The 13329-nt window shown below is 40.0% G+C and overlaps 1 protein-coding gene across 1 annotated transcript in view; it reads left to right on the top strand.

The window, feature by feature from the left end:
* The window catches only part of cdk19 (cyclin-dependent kinase 19), an 85009-nt gene that overhangs the window by 53204 nt on the left and 18476 nt on the right, over window positions 1-13329 (top strand). The window contains exons 5-11 of the mRNA XM_049589878.1: window positions 2420-2477; window positions 4900-5031; window positions 6660-6803; window positions 7602-7671; window positions 7791-7863; window positions 11594-11691; window positions 11914-11992. Of these exons, the coding sequence (XP_049445835.1) occupies window positions 2420-2477; window positions 4900-5031; window positions 6660-6803; window positions 7602-7671; window positions 7791-7863; window positions 11594-11691; window positions 11914-11992 (654 nt within the window). The remainder of the gene's footprint in view (window positions 1-2419; window positions 2478-4899; window positions 5032-6659; window positions 6804-7601; window positions 7672-7790; window positions 7864-11593; window positions 11692-11913; window positions 11993-13329) is intronic.

The raw sequence follows: 13329 nt of genomic DNA, 5'->3' as shown, positions 1-13329 counted from the left end.
GAGGTTGTAAAGCTGTGTTCAGTGTGATGATGTTCTGTTGTCTCATTTAGCCACTTGTTAGCAACCGTTTTTTTTTTAAAGACACATAAATGCTTCAGAATTCACAAGTAGGGGATTAACTGACGTATTTTATGACATAGAATAAAGCCTGAAAACCTCTTAAGCTTGTGTTTATCAGTGACTTATTTTCAGGCATCTAATCAAAAACCCATTGACCTTGAGATGAGGGAACCAAGAGTGCTAAAATGCTAACTCGTTTTAGAACTCATTCCTGCAGTACTCTCTCACAGCTGAGTAAGACTGGTAAGCTACAGAACCCTGGTCAGCTTCCGTAGATATGCTACATGCTAGGCTTGTCTATGTTGAAAATTAAACTGAATTTTGAAGATGGTTAAAAGGTGTGGCTTAGGGACCTGTAAAGGCAAAACTCGACACATTAGGTTGGTGTCACCGTCTTCACAGACAGATTATGCTTTATATAGTCACATCTTAAGTTAGCTAACGTTTGCAAAGCGCCAGCTAACTAGCTACATCGAGAGGACCAGTGGTGTAATGGCAGTGGTAATTGATGAAGTGGGTGTACTACTAGGTAGATGGGTAGGTTACCAAGGAGGTAGTGGGTATACTCTCCTATATATTCCAATGGCTTTTTGGCTGATCTGGAGATATTCTGTAAACGGTCAGAAAAAAGCAGGTATACGCCATGTATCTGTGTACACCCTCCACTACAGCACTGAAGAGGAGGTAGCCTAATGTCAGATCATCAACGTTCACCTGTGGTAATGTTTAAGAGAACTGGAAAAGAACAGATATTTTGGTTGCTGATATATTTTTGATATGACGTTAACCAGAACAAGGCTAACGTTCCTTTGTTTGTATTATCTCTGTAAGGCTACATGTCGCCCCAGAGTAAATTTTGTTTTTATTTTTTGTATATACACGAATGTCTAGCATCCCATCATGAATATCCTTTCATCACATACTGTAGTTCTTGTTTGTCAGCTTCTTCAAGTTTAATTGCCTGATGTCCACAGACTATCCATAAACACTGCGGCATCCAGCCAAATGGAACCAGCCTTGCCATGTTTCTTTTTGCCAAGCTCGTCCAACCTAGCACCTGTCCCCCTCTCTCATCATCCTCTTTTCCTGCAGCCAAAGTTTTAAGCCAACAAGTTTTGATAAACCCAATGTGTTCTACCTGCCTAGCACCTAACTGCATTCAAACAAACAGACTTGGAGACTAGCTGGTGAACACAATGAACTATGTTAGCAGTAAAAGAGCAGATATTATCCTCAGGCATTGGCGGAAAGCAAACCGGAGTTAAAAGAAACAACAAACAACAACAAATATTGGACTTACTGCAGTCAAATCCACAGAAACTGTGCTAATGTTGCTTTAAGATGTGTAAATACGTTTAAGGACTTTTCCTAAAAGCACTCTATAAGATATGTCAATATTGCTGTTTGTTCTGCTACCTGAAGAAAATGTAGCTGCAACTTTAATCTTTTTAATAAAGTTCACCCCCAAATCAAAAATACCTATTTTTCCTCTTACTTGTTGTATTGTTCAGTCTAAATTGTTTTGATGTGAGTTGCAGAGTGTTGGAGATATCGGCCATAGAGATGTCTGCCTTCTCTCCAATATAATGGAACTAGATGCACCTTGCCTTCTGTGCAGTGATGCGGTTGGCTGCTGTAATTGGGTAGAAAGAAAATAGTTGTTACATTAAATTGCTCACCACAAGGTCTGTGGATTATCTTGGAAAGAAACATTGCTGTTGAGTTTTTCAAATGTATTATTTTGGTGCTTTGAGCACCACAAGCTGAGTGCCATCTAGTTCCATTATATTGGAGAGAAGGCAGACATCTCTACGACCAATATCTCCAACACTCTGCAACTCACACCAAAACAATCTAAACTGATAGCTCTACAGGTAAGAGGAAAAATATGTATTTGTGATTTGAGCTGAACTGTCCCTTTAAACAGAACATATACGATTGTACATGCTGTGTTTCGTCAGACCTTTCTTTAACACGACCGTCTCCCTTTCATGTCGGTCAGTGGACTCGCTCAGCTTTTACTTCCACAAGCATCTTTTTGTTTGTTGTAAATTCCCCACCCAAAACCATATGTACATGGCAAGGTGCTTGTGTGTGTGTGACCCCATTCCTGTGTGGGCTTGTGACCAGATGCCATTAGAGTTTTAAGTGGCAGTCTCACAAAATGGCTGATTGACATGCTCATGTGGTTCAGTAACGAACAGAGCAACAACTACAGGCAACTGAACATGTACATGCTCAACATTTCCCTGTTGTTACTTATTGGACTTGTTTTTAAAACTATTGTCCCATGTCAGTGTTATACTGGAAGTGTTAATGGCTTGTATCACAGAATCTAACATTTCTCTGTCTCCTGCAGAAACCAGCCAACATCCTGGTGATGGGGGAAGGTCCTGAACGAGGAAGAGTTAAAATCGGTGAGGAATCTCTCTGTGATTCAGATTTGTAAATTATACAGATTATAGACTGTCATAATGACAATGGATCAATGGGGCCTTTGACTTGTTTGTCCTGGAGCTGCAGTGTTTAACCTTCTGGCTGAGGGAGTGACAGGGAGCTCTGATCAGGGCTGTTGCATAAGCCAGCTGGCCAGGGGACTGTTGAAGGGTAATGCTGCAATGCTTGAGTCTATTTATAAACCCTGTGCACACAGTCATAGTACTAAGTTATTGTTTCAGTGTAACTAGATCTTCTACTTTCACCCACTAGGTTAACAGAGTATTATAATTTGTTTTATATTTTATGTTATTCCTATATTTTATGTCTTATATTCCAATTAGATTTTATTCCACCGAAGTGATTTTTCTTCATACCTATTTTCATTGTGATTGTTGATCATGACATTAAAAGAAGTTGTTCATCTGGTGCTGGTGAGTATTTCCCAGCTGTCACCGAGTGACTTAATACACAGAGGTGCTCCAGCAACTCAAGTTCAAGAGATATGTAGCTCATCAAACAGCACTCCATAAAGCAACAAAACTGTTATTGTTATAGTAAATCTTTAATATATTTTTATCACCGGAATGCTGGCTTTATTATCTTTTATTTAGATACTCATGCTCATGATCTGAGGACTCATATTCAAACTGTTCTGACCACTTCATATAAAGGAAGGAGGGAAGAGCCTAGCTTTCTCTGGATGACTCAGTTTTCGATTTCATGCTGAAGTTCTGAGCTGTTACTTCCTGGCAGAGAAATGCACATTCCTTAAAACCAACGCCTGTATTTACCAAACGGCTGCAAGTGAAGTTCTGGACTCAAGTTAATGATCAAAGTAAAACACTAACAAACTTAAGAATAAAAGCTGTTTATGAAATGTCTCTTATTACTATATTTAAATGCCTTGATATTGAAGACTATTAACACAGAGTGAAAGGCAGTTATTCGTTTCAAAGAATCTGGTAGATGTAGGGAAACATCAGTCGAAAGCTGATCTTAATGATTGCTTTACACTTCACGGTAAAAAGGAGTGAGTCGCTCTGTAAATATGTGATTCTCCACTTTTACGTGAGAGCTTGTGTAGAGGTGTGGTTCTCAACCACCATCTAAAAGGAATTCCAGGGGATCCCCAGAAGAATGGGGAATAGTTAATTTTCACTATTTAATTTATTTATTTGAAGTAGAGAGGGCTTTTTGAAATGGCAGAAAACATAATTTGTTAAAAATGTTCGGCACACTAGCTCGCACCAAGAAATGTTAACAGGCAAATAAGAACGGCCCAAGAAAGGTTTATTTGCACATTAAGGAAGCATACAATCTAAAGTAAATACAGAAAAACATGATAAGCATAAAAAAATCTCTCCTAAATTTCCGCACTCAAAATGACCTAGAACCCTGCATGCACTGATCAGTATCTTTAACAAAGTCTTTACATCGTTTCATGGTTTTGATGTGGATCAAATGTCAGTATGTGTTTCCAATGTTGCTTTGAAAAACTGACACAGAAGTAAGATGGATTAGCTGAGCCTGGGTAGTTCAACAAGGGGTCACAAATCTGGATCATTCTGATCCAGATCAAATTTTTTCAACAACCAGGCCTGGGAGTTTATAAATTAATTAAAATGAATTATTGTGTCATTAACAAGAATTGGTGCATTCACTGAATTCAGAATTTGTCTGGCGTTTCCTTTGGCTTAGTCGTAAGTGAAAAAGATTGTGTTTGTGCGCTGCCTAGGAAGTAATTGTTACAATTTAGTTACAGTTACAGTTACAAGTGAGCCCAATATGAGCAAGAGTCATAAGAGTGACTCTTCTAATCAGAGGTTTCACTTCCTCCACGTTCATCTCCTCAAATGTAGGTGGCAACTAGCTTTTGAAGCCTTTTCCTAATCATATCTAACGGCCCAAATCTTTTCAGATAGAGGTCCCTGAAACAAAGTGTTATCGAATGGACGTCCAGGATCTTAAATAGGGGACCTTGATATGAAAAGGTTGAAAACCACTGCTTCAGAGGCCCCTGAAGTGTGCTCAGTAAAAGTTTGATAAGCCTTTAATGTCATTTTGCAAACAGAGGGATGTTGTAGTATCTCAGTGAGATATGATGCTCGTCTCAGTTGATTTGAGCTGGGGTTTTTTTTTTTGTTTTTTTTTTTTCCAGCTTTGACAGCTGCACGTGTTTCCTGCCTTTCAGGTTTAGGTGTGGTGTTTGCACTCCAGCCCCTGACACGGTCATTATCTTCAGTCCGGATCTTTGACAGATTAGCATGTGTCAAGTGCTCTCTGAAATGTTAGGAATCTGCAGCCCTGAGCGTAGGGCCAGCCTGCGCTCCATTCATACGTCCCTCTGATAGTATCTTTGTTTTACTTTCTTCCTCTGTCTTCTCTACATGCCTCCTGTAGCTGACATGGGTTTCGCCAGACTCTTCAACTCTCCCCTTAAGCCGCTGGCGGACCTCGACCCTGTGGTAGTGACCTTCTGGTACAGGGCCCCTGAGTTGCTGCTGGGGGCCCGGCACTACACCAAAGCTATTGGTGAGTCTGGGGTCACATGTACAACGCAAACCACCATGTGTCCGTATGTGTGCAAACATACCCTGCACTAACTCAGAACTTTGATCCCTAAAGGTGTGATAGAGAAAGGTCAGGTATAAAAACTGTCCTGGTGTTTGAAGGACTTGTCCGACATTGAAAGAAACACAATTATTCGCTCTCTTGTGTTAGATGAGCAGACTAATACCACTTATATGAGAGTGGCACCAATCTTCTCAACACACTCTTCTCTAACTCTCTGCAAGAAAACATACAAGGTTATTTCCTCAAATTACTAACTTGTGCTTTAGATATTCCCTAACTTTCCTGGTTCAGATTAGTCTAGATGTCTAATCCACTTCCAGTTTATCATTTAATTTCAAATAATCTCAACCTACCTGTTTTATAACAAGCTGATTCCCTTAAATGTTAGGAGATGAAATAGAGAAAATAAGATGTCACTCTTTGTATTATTGCACTTTCATTGTTTATTTATCATTTGATTAAAGGATTACTTTACCCACAAAATGATCATTTGTATATCAGTTACTGACCCTGTGTTATGCTGACTTTATGAAAAAAACTTGGGTTTTCTCCACAGTGAGCGGAGAATCCAAAAATGGAGAATGAATAGGAGTTGGGGGGGGGGGGGGGGCAAAACTGTATGAAAATATCAGTTTACAAGTTTATAATTTTTGGATTCTTCGTTTACCATGGAGGCGAATGAGAAAAAGCAAGTTTTCCTAACAAATTCAACAAAACACAGGGTGATTAGCTGATAGAGGTGGGACCAAGTCATTGTTTTGCAAGTCACAGGTAATTCTCAAGTCATTGCATTTAAGTCACAAGTCAAGTCCAAAGTCAAGACTGAAAATTCCCTAAATCCTGAAAGTCCTAAATCCTAAACAAGTCATAATGCGCTCCTCACCAAATGTAATGCCATTTTAACAACAGAATGATAATACATAAAATTTACAAAAATCACTTTATAATCTTGGAGCTTGGGGTAAAGTATCTAGTACTTTCATGTCAGAAGACTCAAGACCAAATCATGAGTCATTATTAAAGTCTAAGTTGAGTTGCATATCTTTATTTAATTTGTCGAGTCATCAAATTTGTGACTTGAGTCTGCCTCTTTTGCCAGGGAGTGTCCTGGTCGAGATGGGCAGCAAAACAGGGACAGATAATATTGCAAAAAAACATACCTAAACACAGTAGCAGACATAAAATATAAAGGAATCGGGGCTAAAAAGAATAATGGCAAATAATGGCTCTTGTTAAAAGCAATAACATTATTTAAAATGAAAATAAATGAACATGTGAAGAGAGAGTAGAGACTCTGAGTGAAGTTCGCCTTGCAGCTCATGCCAAGCTTGTAGGGTGTGAAAGGGGGTGGCAGATTTACCCAGCTCTGTTAGGATGGCTGAGACCATGACACACACACCTTGCACACACACACACACAAACACTAACACCTGTAGAAAAGCGTAGGTAATTATAAACCTCTCACATAAAACCCTTCCAAAAGAAAATCTATCTTTCATTTATTACAGGAACTATGCGCTGGAGCAACCTTAAGATCAATCAGACTAAGTGACATCTGTGTGTGTGTGTTTGTATTCATGTACCAGATATTTGGGCAATTGGCTGCATCTTTGCGGAGCTGCTAACGTCCGAGCCCATCTTTCACTGTCGCCAGGAAGACATCAAGACCAGTAACCCTTTCCATCATGACCAGTTGGACAGGATATTCAGCGTCATGGGGTTTCCTGCAGGTCTGCACACAATACACACAACTACACACTGACAAGGTCACAGCCTGTGTTAGCTTGATGACCAGAGGTTTGTGTTGTCATCTCACCACTTTTCAAACCAATGTGATTTTATTTTCATAAAAGTAAAGATGTGGATTACAGCCAAAGCTTCATAATGCCCCCAAGAGATTACATAAAGGTACCCTGTGGAGATTCTTGAAAACAAACAGTTCTGTTTACATTCACTGTGTATATATTAGCACATATCCTACAGTTGTAACAAACATGTTGAGTACATTTACTTTTAAAACACTTGCAAAGCATCTGCAAATATTCCCTCAAAGCGTCATAGTAGTAAAAAACTCCACAATGTACCTTTAACGAAAGTAAAGTATGAAGCAATAAATGATATTAAACAATAAATATTCTGACAAAAAACACAGAATTCTGGGGCGTCGGTGGCTTAGTGGTAGAGCAGGAGCCCCATGTACAAGGCTGTTGCCGCAGCGGCCCAGGTTCGAATCCAGCCTGTGGCCCTTTGCTGCATGTCACTCCCTCTCTCTCTCCCCCTTTCACACTTGTTTGTCCTATCAATTAAAGGCTTAAAAATGCCCAAAAAAATATCTTTAAAAAAAAAACAAAACACAGAATTCTAAGGTCATAATTATTTTTTTTATCTACAATGGCTTTAAAAGGCCATCTCCACTACCAAAAGTGGAGATGGCCTTTTAAAGTATAAAGTCTTATACATATACTTGATAAAACTTGTTTTATGCTTGTGGATCTCTGAGGTTGGTTGTTTACCTTTATATTCCACAGATAAGGACTGGGAAGACATTAGAAAGATGCCAGAGTACCCGACACTGCAGAAAGACTTCAGGAGGACAACGTGAGTGGATGCTGTGATGATCTGACCATGATCAGAAACTCATAGAGCAATAAGCAAAATATGAGATACAGTCAAATTGCTTTTTTTTAAGTGTATTATTGTGTTTTCTCCTCTAACAGGTATGCAAACAGCAGCTTAATCAAATACATGGAGAAGCATAAAGTCAAACCAGACAGCAAAGTTTTTCTCTTGGTACGTACAGACACATCTGGAAATGTTGAAATGGACAAAATCTGTTCTTTTGATTTTCAAAGGAAACACAAACTTGTGTTGTCTTTTGGAAGTTTGCAAATAGTGTTTACCTGCATCATGACTAACAACCCTGAGGTGTATGTGAGAGGGATATGTCATAGTTTACAGAGTAAACATGTGGCAACCGTGTTAAACTTTGCTTAAATGACACGCTGGCTTGATTGGTAAAATGTTTGCTGTGTAAGGACAAACTTTAACCCAGTTTCACAGCAGCCTTGATCAGTCGCACATTCTCTTTTTTCATTGGGTGGTCCAAACATTACAACAACAGATCCTTAAGTATGCATATAGTATATTTTATTAGTTCGTCAAATTTATTATATTATTATTTTGCAACAAACATGAAGAACATGATGAAGAAAGGTTCCATTTTAATAATACAGTTCAACTATACATTAGCATAATCAATGCCTCTAGAAGTGCCATGTAAGAATGTGTTAAATTCATAGAAGAAGAATTTCATACTTCAGGTCCTCAGAAATCAGCAGACAAGAATAGAATGAGTTTAACGAAACAGTAGAAATGATTAATGGTATAGCAGAGCCGTACTGTGACAGACACACAATAGGTGATGTTACACTGTTAAACCACCCACACATTATCAGTAAAACTGCTCTGCTCTGGCTGTGCCATTGTTTTCCCATGAGAGAGTGTTGGCGCCCAAATAGGAGGAAGCGCTACCCTTTGCATGGCACTCTGCTCTAAATTACCACTGAGTGCTGCACTCAGAGTTTTTCTTGACCTTGTTTGCCGCTGACCTTTCAACCAATGAGATAACAAGTGTATGAGACGTAGCCAGAAGCGAAGGCAACACATGCAAGTAGGGGAGGTAGAGAGTGATGGAAGAAAAACTCATCCTCTCCCCTAAACTCTGAAACACAACATTAAAAACATACCACGAGGGAAGGTAACGCATGGCAAAATGTCAGCAGTCAGATGAGGCTACTGTGAAGTATTCATGGGAGTTTGCCAAAAGGCATGTGGGACACTCGCCAATACAGAAGGTATGGAAGAACATGCTCTGGTCATATAAGACTAAAAAGTAAACAGATATGAACAGATACTCCAATACCTGCTGTGGAGCTATGGCGTTTTTGGCGGCGGCCCTCTGTCTTGGCAGGTTTGTTGTGGTGCCATATGTGCCATATTTTTTCCATTTGGTAGTAACGGGTTTAATGGTGCTCAGTTGGATGTTCAAAGTTTCAGATATTTTTTTGGAATCCAGCCCTGATCTATGACTCTCCAGAACATTGTACTTGACCTGTTTGGTGAGCTCTTTCAGCTTCCCATTGCCACGAGCTTGGTGATGCCCCATGCTTAGTTGTGCCGCAGACTGTGGGGCCTTTCAGGGCAGGTGTTTATATCCTGAGAGCATGTGACACTAAGATTTTACACAGGTGGACTTTATTAAATGTGGCATCAGGGTCTTATTTAGGCACCTCTTAGCAAAGGAGGTAAATATATATGCACGCACCACTTTTCAGTTTTTTATTTTTCAGATTCTTTTAAAACTTTGAATTTTGCCTATTTCGTGTAGGTCCATGAAGAAAAGCATTTAAATTGCAGGTTGTAACATACCAAAATAGGAAAAACACCAAGGACTGTACCAAGTTTGTGAATGGGCATATAGTTTTTGAACCTAGCTAAATCAAATGCTAAAGTTAGCTTGGCTGTTTATGTACGTTAGCTATGTCAGGCAGCATAGTGACAGGGGCTATGCTTTCTATCACAAATATCTGGTCAGGGTTACCACAATCAGAAAAAACCTGGAAAAGTCATGGAATTTTGTAATCACATTGTCCAGGCCTGGAGAAGATATTGAATTAGTAAAAACTTGCTGTTTTTTGAAAAGTCATGGAATTTTGTTTTGTGTAATGAAATTGTTACAGTAGTCTTCCATGGATTACCTTCTATGTAATGTAACATAACAGTAAATTTATTTTCTGTAGCTGTTGACGAAACGTTGCCCTAATATGTGTCAATGTGTGACAGTAGCTCTTTTTAAACAGGAATTGTGCAAATTTGCAGGAAAGCCCAATCAGTCTTTTTTCGGCATTGGCAGTATAAAAACAAAATTGGGGAGTGCGGCAAAATGCCGCCTGCCTACTTTTGTTCATACAGAATGCACCTTTTTCGGGGCAATGGGGGGTGTGAGCAAGTAACAAAACGTGTAGCTCAGCGTGTGACGTAAACAGTGACGTGGGAGGTCACGTTGGCGATTCTCTCGTAAGTCGGCCCATTCTTCACCGTTCCTGTCATCTGACGGTTAATGGCCTCTTTGTTTACGAGGGCGCACAATTCCTTGTCTCCCCAGTTGCTCATCTTTACAGTGTCTGTCAGGTTTGTGTTTCCCTCTTGCTACTAGCTGCTCGCTAATTCCTGCTGTCAGCTGTTTCCTGTTTATCCACCGCCAGTGGCTGCATCATCAACAGCTCCTCCCACGAGTCATCAACAGCCCCTCCCGTTGTGGAAGGGTGCCTCGTTCTGTTTAAACTAAGAGGGTTCCGCCAATATGTCTACTCTATGAGGCGGAAAATTGGGCACCTCGGATCAACTCGCCAATCCGGCTCTGTGTGTCTAAATGCTTGCAGCTTGCCTGCGAAACAGTCCAACATTTGCAGAAAATCTGGCAGTGTAAAAGGGGCTAGTGTTTTGTGTCTTGTGTTTTCTCCCCACATTCCATCTCTCCCTTCATGTATGCTACTGTTTTTGAATAGAGGTTGAATCTGATATGAAAAAAAATTATTTGTCCTTGAAAAGTCATGGAAATGTTTTGAAATTTGTCTCTAAAAAAGTGTTGGAATCCTGTCTGGTCTAAGTGGCAATTGCCTTTAAAAATACACTCAAATGCATCATACATGAGTCAGTCTTCTTCTTAGAGGTTAAACCCACACAAAACCGCCTGTGACTGCAACTCTTGTTGTTGCCTAAAAGACATATACCTGCACTGCAACTTGCACCTGCATGACCTACGCCCCACCTTGTGATTAGGAAAGAGCAAATGTCTTATCATGTGAAGGCAGCTTTAAGTTCAACAAAGGCCCTGAGGCAGCTGTCAGGATGTGAGAACTTTTCAGCAACTCCTAAACTACAAGATCCAGTACAAAAATATGCCAATAAAGATCATAAAATCAGGTAAAGCTCAGTATATTGATATTAATGTATGTAACTATACATTTTGCCGTCATTTATCTACATGTTTATTTTAGTTGTATCATATTAAAACTAAAATCCCTTCAGGTGTCGTGACTCTAACGTCAAAGGAATATTTAGTTCACCATGGACAAAGACAGACGACCTGACATGAGTGGAACAACAGGTTTGGACCATATGTGAATCACGTTCACACCAAAGAAAAAAAATTGAAGTATGAGAGAATTAGTGAATGTCACAGATTGTTTTCGGTCAGTCATACTTGACAGTTAAGAATGAATGTGTTTGTATGGGCGGCTCTTGCATGAGGCATGTTGTCTTGCTAACCCCTTGAAATCACTTAAGTCAGCGCTGTAAACTCATAGTCATTGCTCACTCTGAGTTCCAGTGTACTGGAGAGCCAACACAATGCAGAACATGTCCTAATACTTTCTGACTACACTTTATATCCAAGAGTCCTGCAGACACTGGACTGTGAAAACATGACTAACACTGTGTCATTGTTCTCTGCCTTTAGCTCCAGAAACTCCTCACCATGGACCCCACCAAGAGAATCACATCAGAGCAGGCACTGCAGGACCCGTACTTCCTGGAGGAGCCGTTACCAACCACTGAGTGAGCCTTAGTAAAATTTTGCCAGAGGCTTTCCCTTGTCTTGATTCAGCAAAAGAAAAACAGGCTCGCAGTGATTTACTATGAGGAATCTGCTCTTTAACTTTGAACCTGCCCTCCTGTTGTTTTTATTCTGTGCTTTGGTTGGTGCTCTGGAATCAGAGTGCTACATTATCTTATGCAGAAACACTGAAATCACTGATTTCTCCCTGTGAATGCCTCTAGTGTGTTTGCTGGGTGTCAGATCCCGTACCCAAAACGAGAGTTTCTAAATGAAGACGAGCCAGAGGAGAAAACAGAAAAGGTAATTATCCAGCTCAGCTCAAAACAAACATGAAAATCAGTTTGTCAAATAGCCACTCCGCCAATTCCATCTCATTACTTTCAGCTTTGGCATCCAAGACACACACTGTATTTGTGTGTTTGAAGTGTACCATGGCCATAGAGAATATTTTATTCTGATGACTGGAGGATGTGCGTTACTTTCAGATACCCACACGGCTCTGACATCACAGTTCATTAATTCCAACCCGTTTGGTTAGTAAAAAATAACATTATTTTAAATACATGCACATCGTATTGTAGGTTATCTTTAAAATATTGTCAGGGTCTTGGTGGGAACCTCCATCATAACAATAGAACACATGACCTACCAGTACTGAAATAGTCTAGTACTCACTGACACTTTCTACCCTTTAACACACCATGCAAGCAGCTGATTGAGGCCTCTAAGCAGAGCGGCAGTCACGTGACACTGACACATCCACACTCTCCAAAATATTTACTGTTTACTGGCTTGCTGCTTTCGTGGTAGTGCATAGCATTTGGTTAGCTTTACAAGTATCTGGTCATTTCTCACTGCAGTGTTTAATATTAGCAGAGTGGAGACTCCATGTCCAGCCATATGGTGTTTTTGTAAGGACAACACTCTATGATGTCACGTTGGTGTTTCTGACTGCCTGCCAACACATTGTTAATGTTATGTTTTTATGCCTCCGTGCTGGTGATAAATTTGGCACAAACATCCCATTGGATTCAGTGATGAACTGATTAGATTTTGGTGGTCATAGGTCAAAGGTCAGAGTCACTGTGGCCTTGCATCTGTCCCATTCCCATGCACATGATACCTTGTCCTGAGGGAATGTCTTCAAGTTTGGCAAAAGTGTGCTTTTTGGCTGAAGGATAAACTGATTAGAATAAAAAGGTCAAGGTCATTATGACCCTGCGTCCATGTCATTCTCACAATTTTTTAAGAGGGCCTTGAGGGAATTTCCTTAATTTTGGCACAGACAGACTCAAAAATGAACTGAATAAAATTTGGTGGTCAAAGGTCAAGGTCACTGTGACCACACAAAACATGTTTTTGGCCATAACTCAAGAATTAAAACTGCGGTGATTGTATAGATCGTCTGAGCTGACGGGGGGAAGACGTGCTTGGAGAAATTTGACTGGTACACAGAGGCAAACAACCACGGGGCAGTAATTCTAGTAATTGCTCTGAACGACAATCTAAAAGACAATCTGGCAATGGGATACCAATCACAATACAGAGGTTACAATTCAATATATTGTGATGTTGCATATTTCTTTGCTGTGGGACTTATAAAAGCTTATCTTTTGGTATTGGGATACTGCAAGCAA

This window comes from Epinephelus fuscoguttatus, linkage group LG11 (genome assembly GCF_011397635.1).
Source record: "Epinephelus fuscoguttatus linkage group LG11, E.fuscoguttatus.final_Chr_v1".
NCBI lineage: Eukaryota > Metazoa > Chordata > Actinopteri > Perciformes > Serranidae > Epinephelus > Epinephelus fuscoguttatus.
The sequence above is the reverse complement of the archived record's forward strand: the minus strand, read 5'-3'. Positions and strand labels throughout refer to the sequence as shown.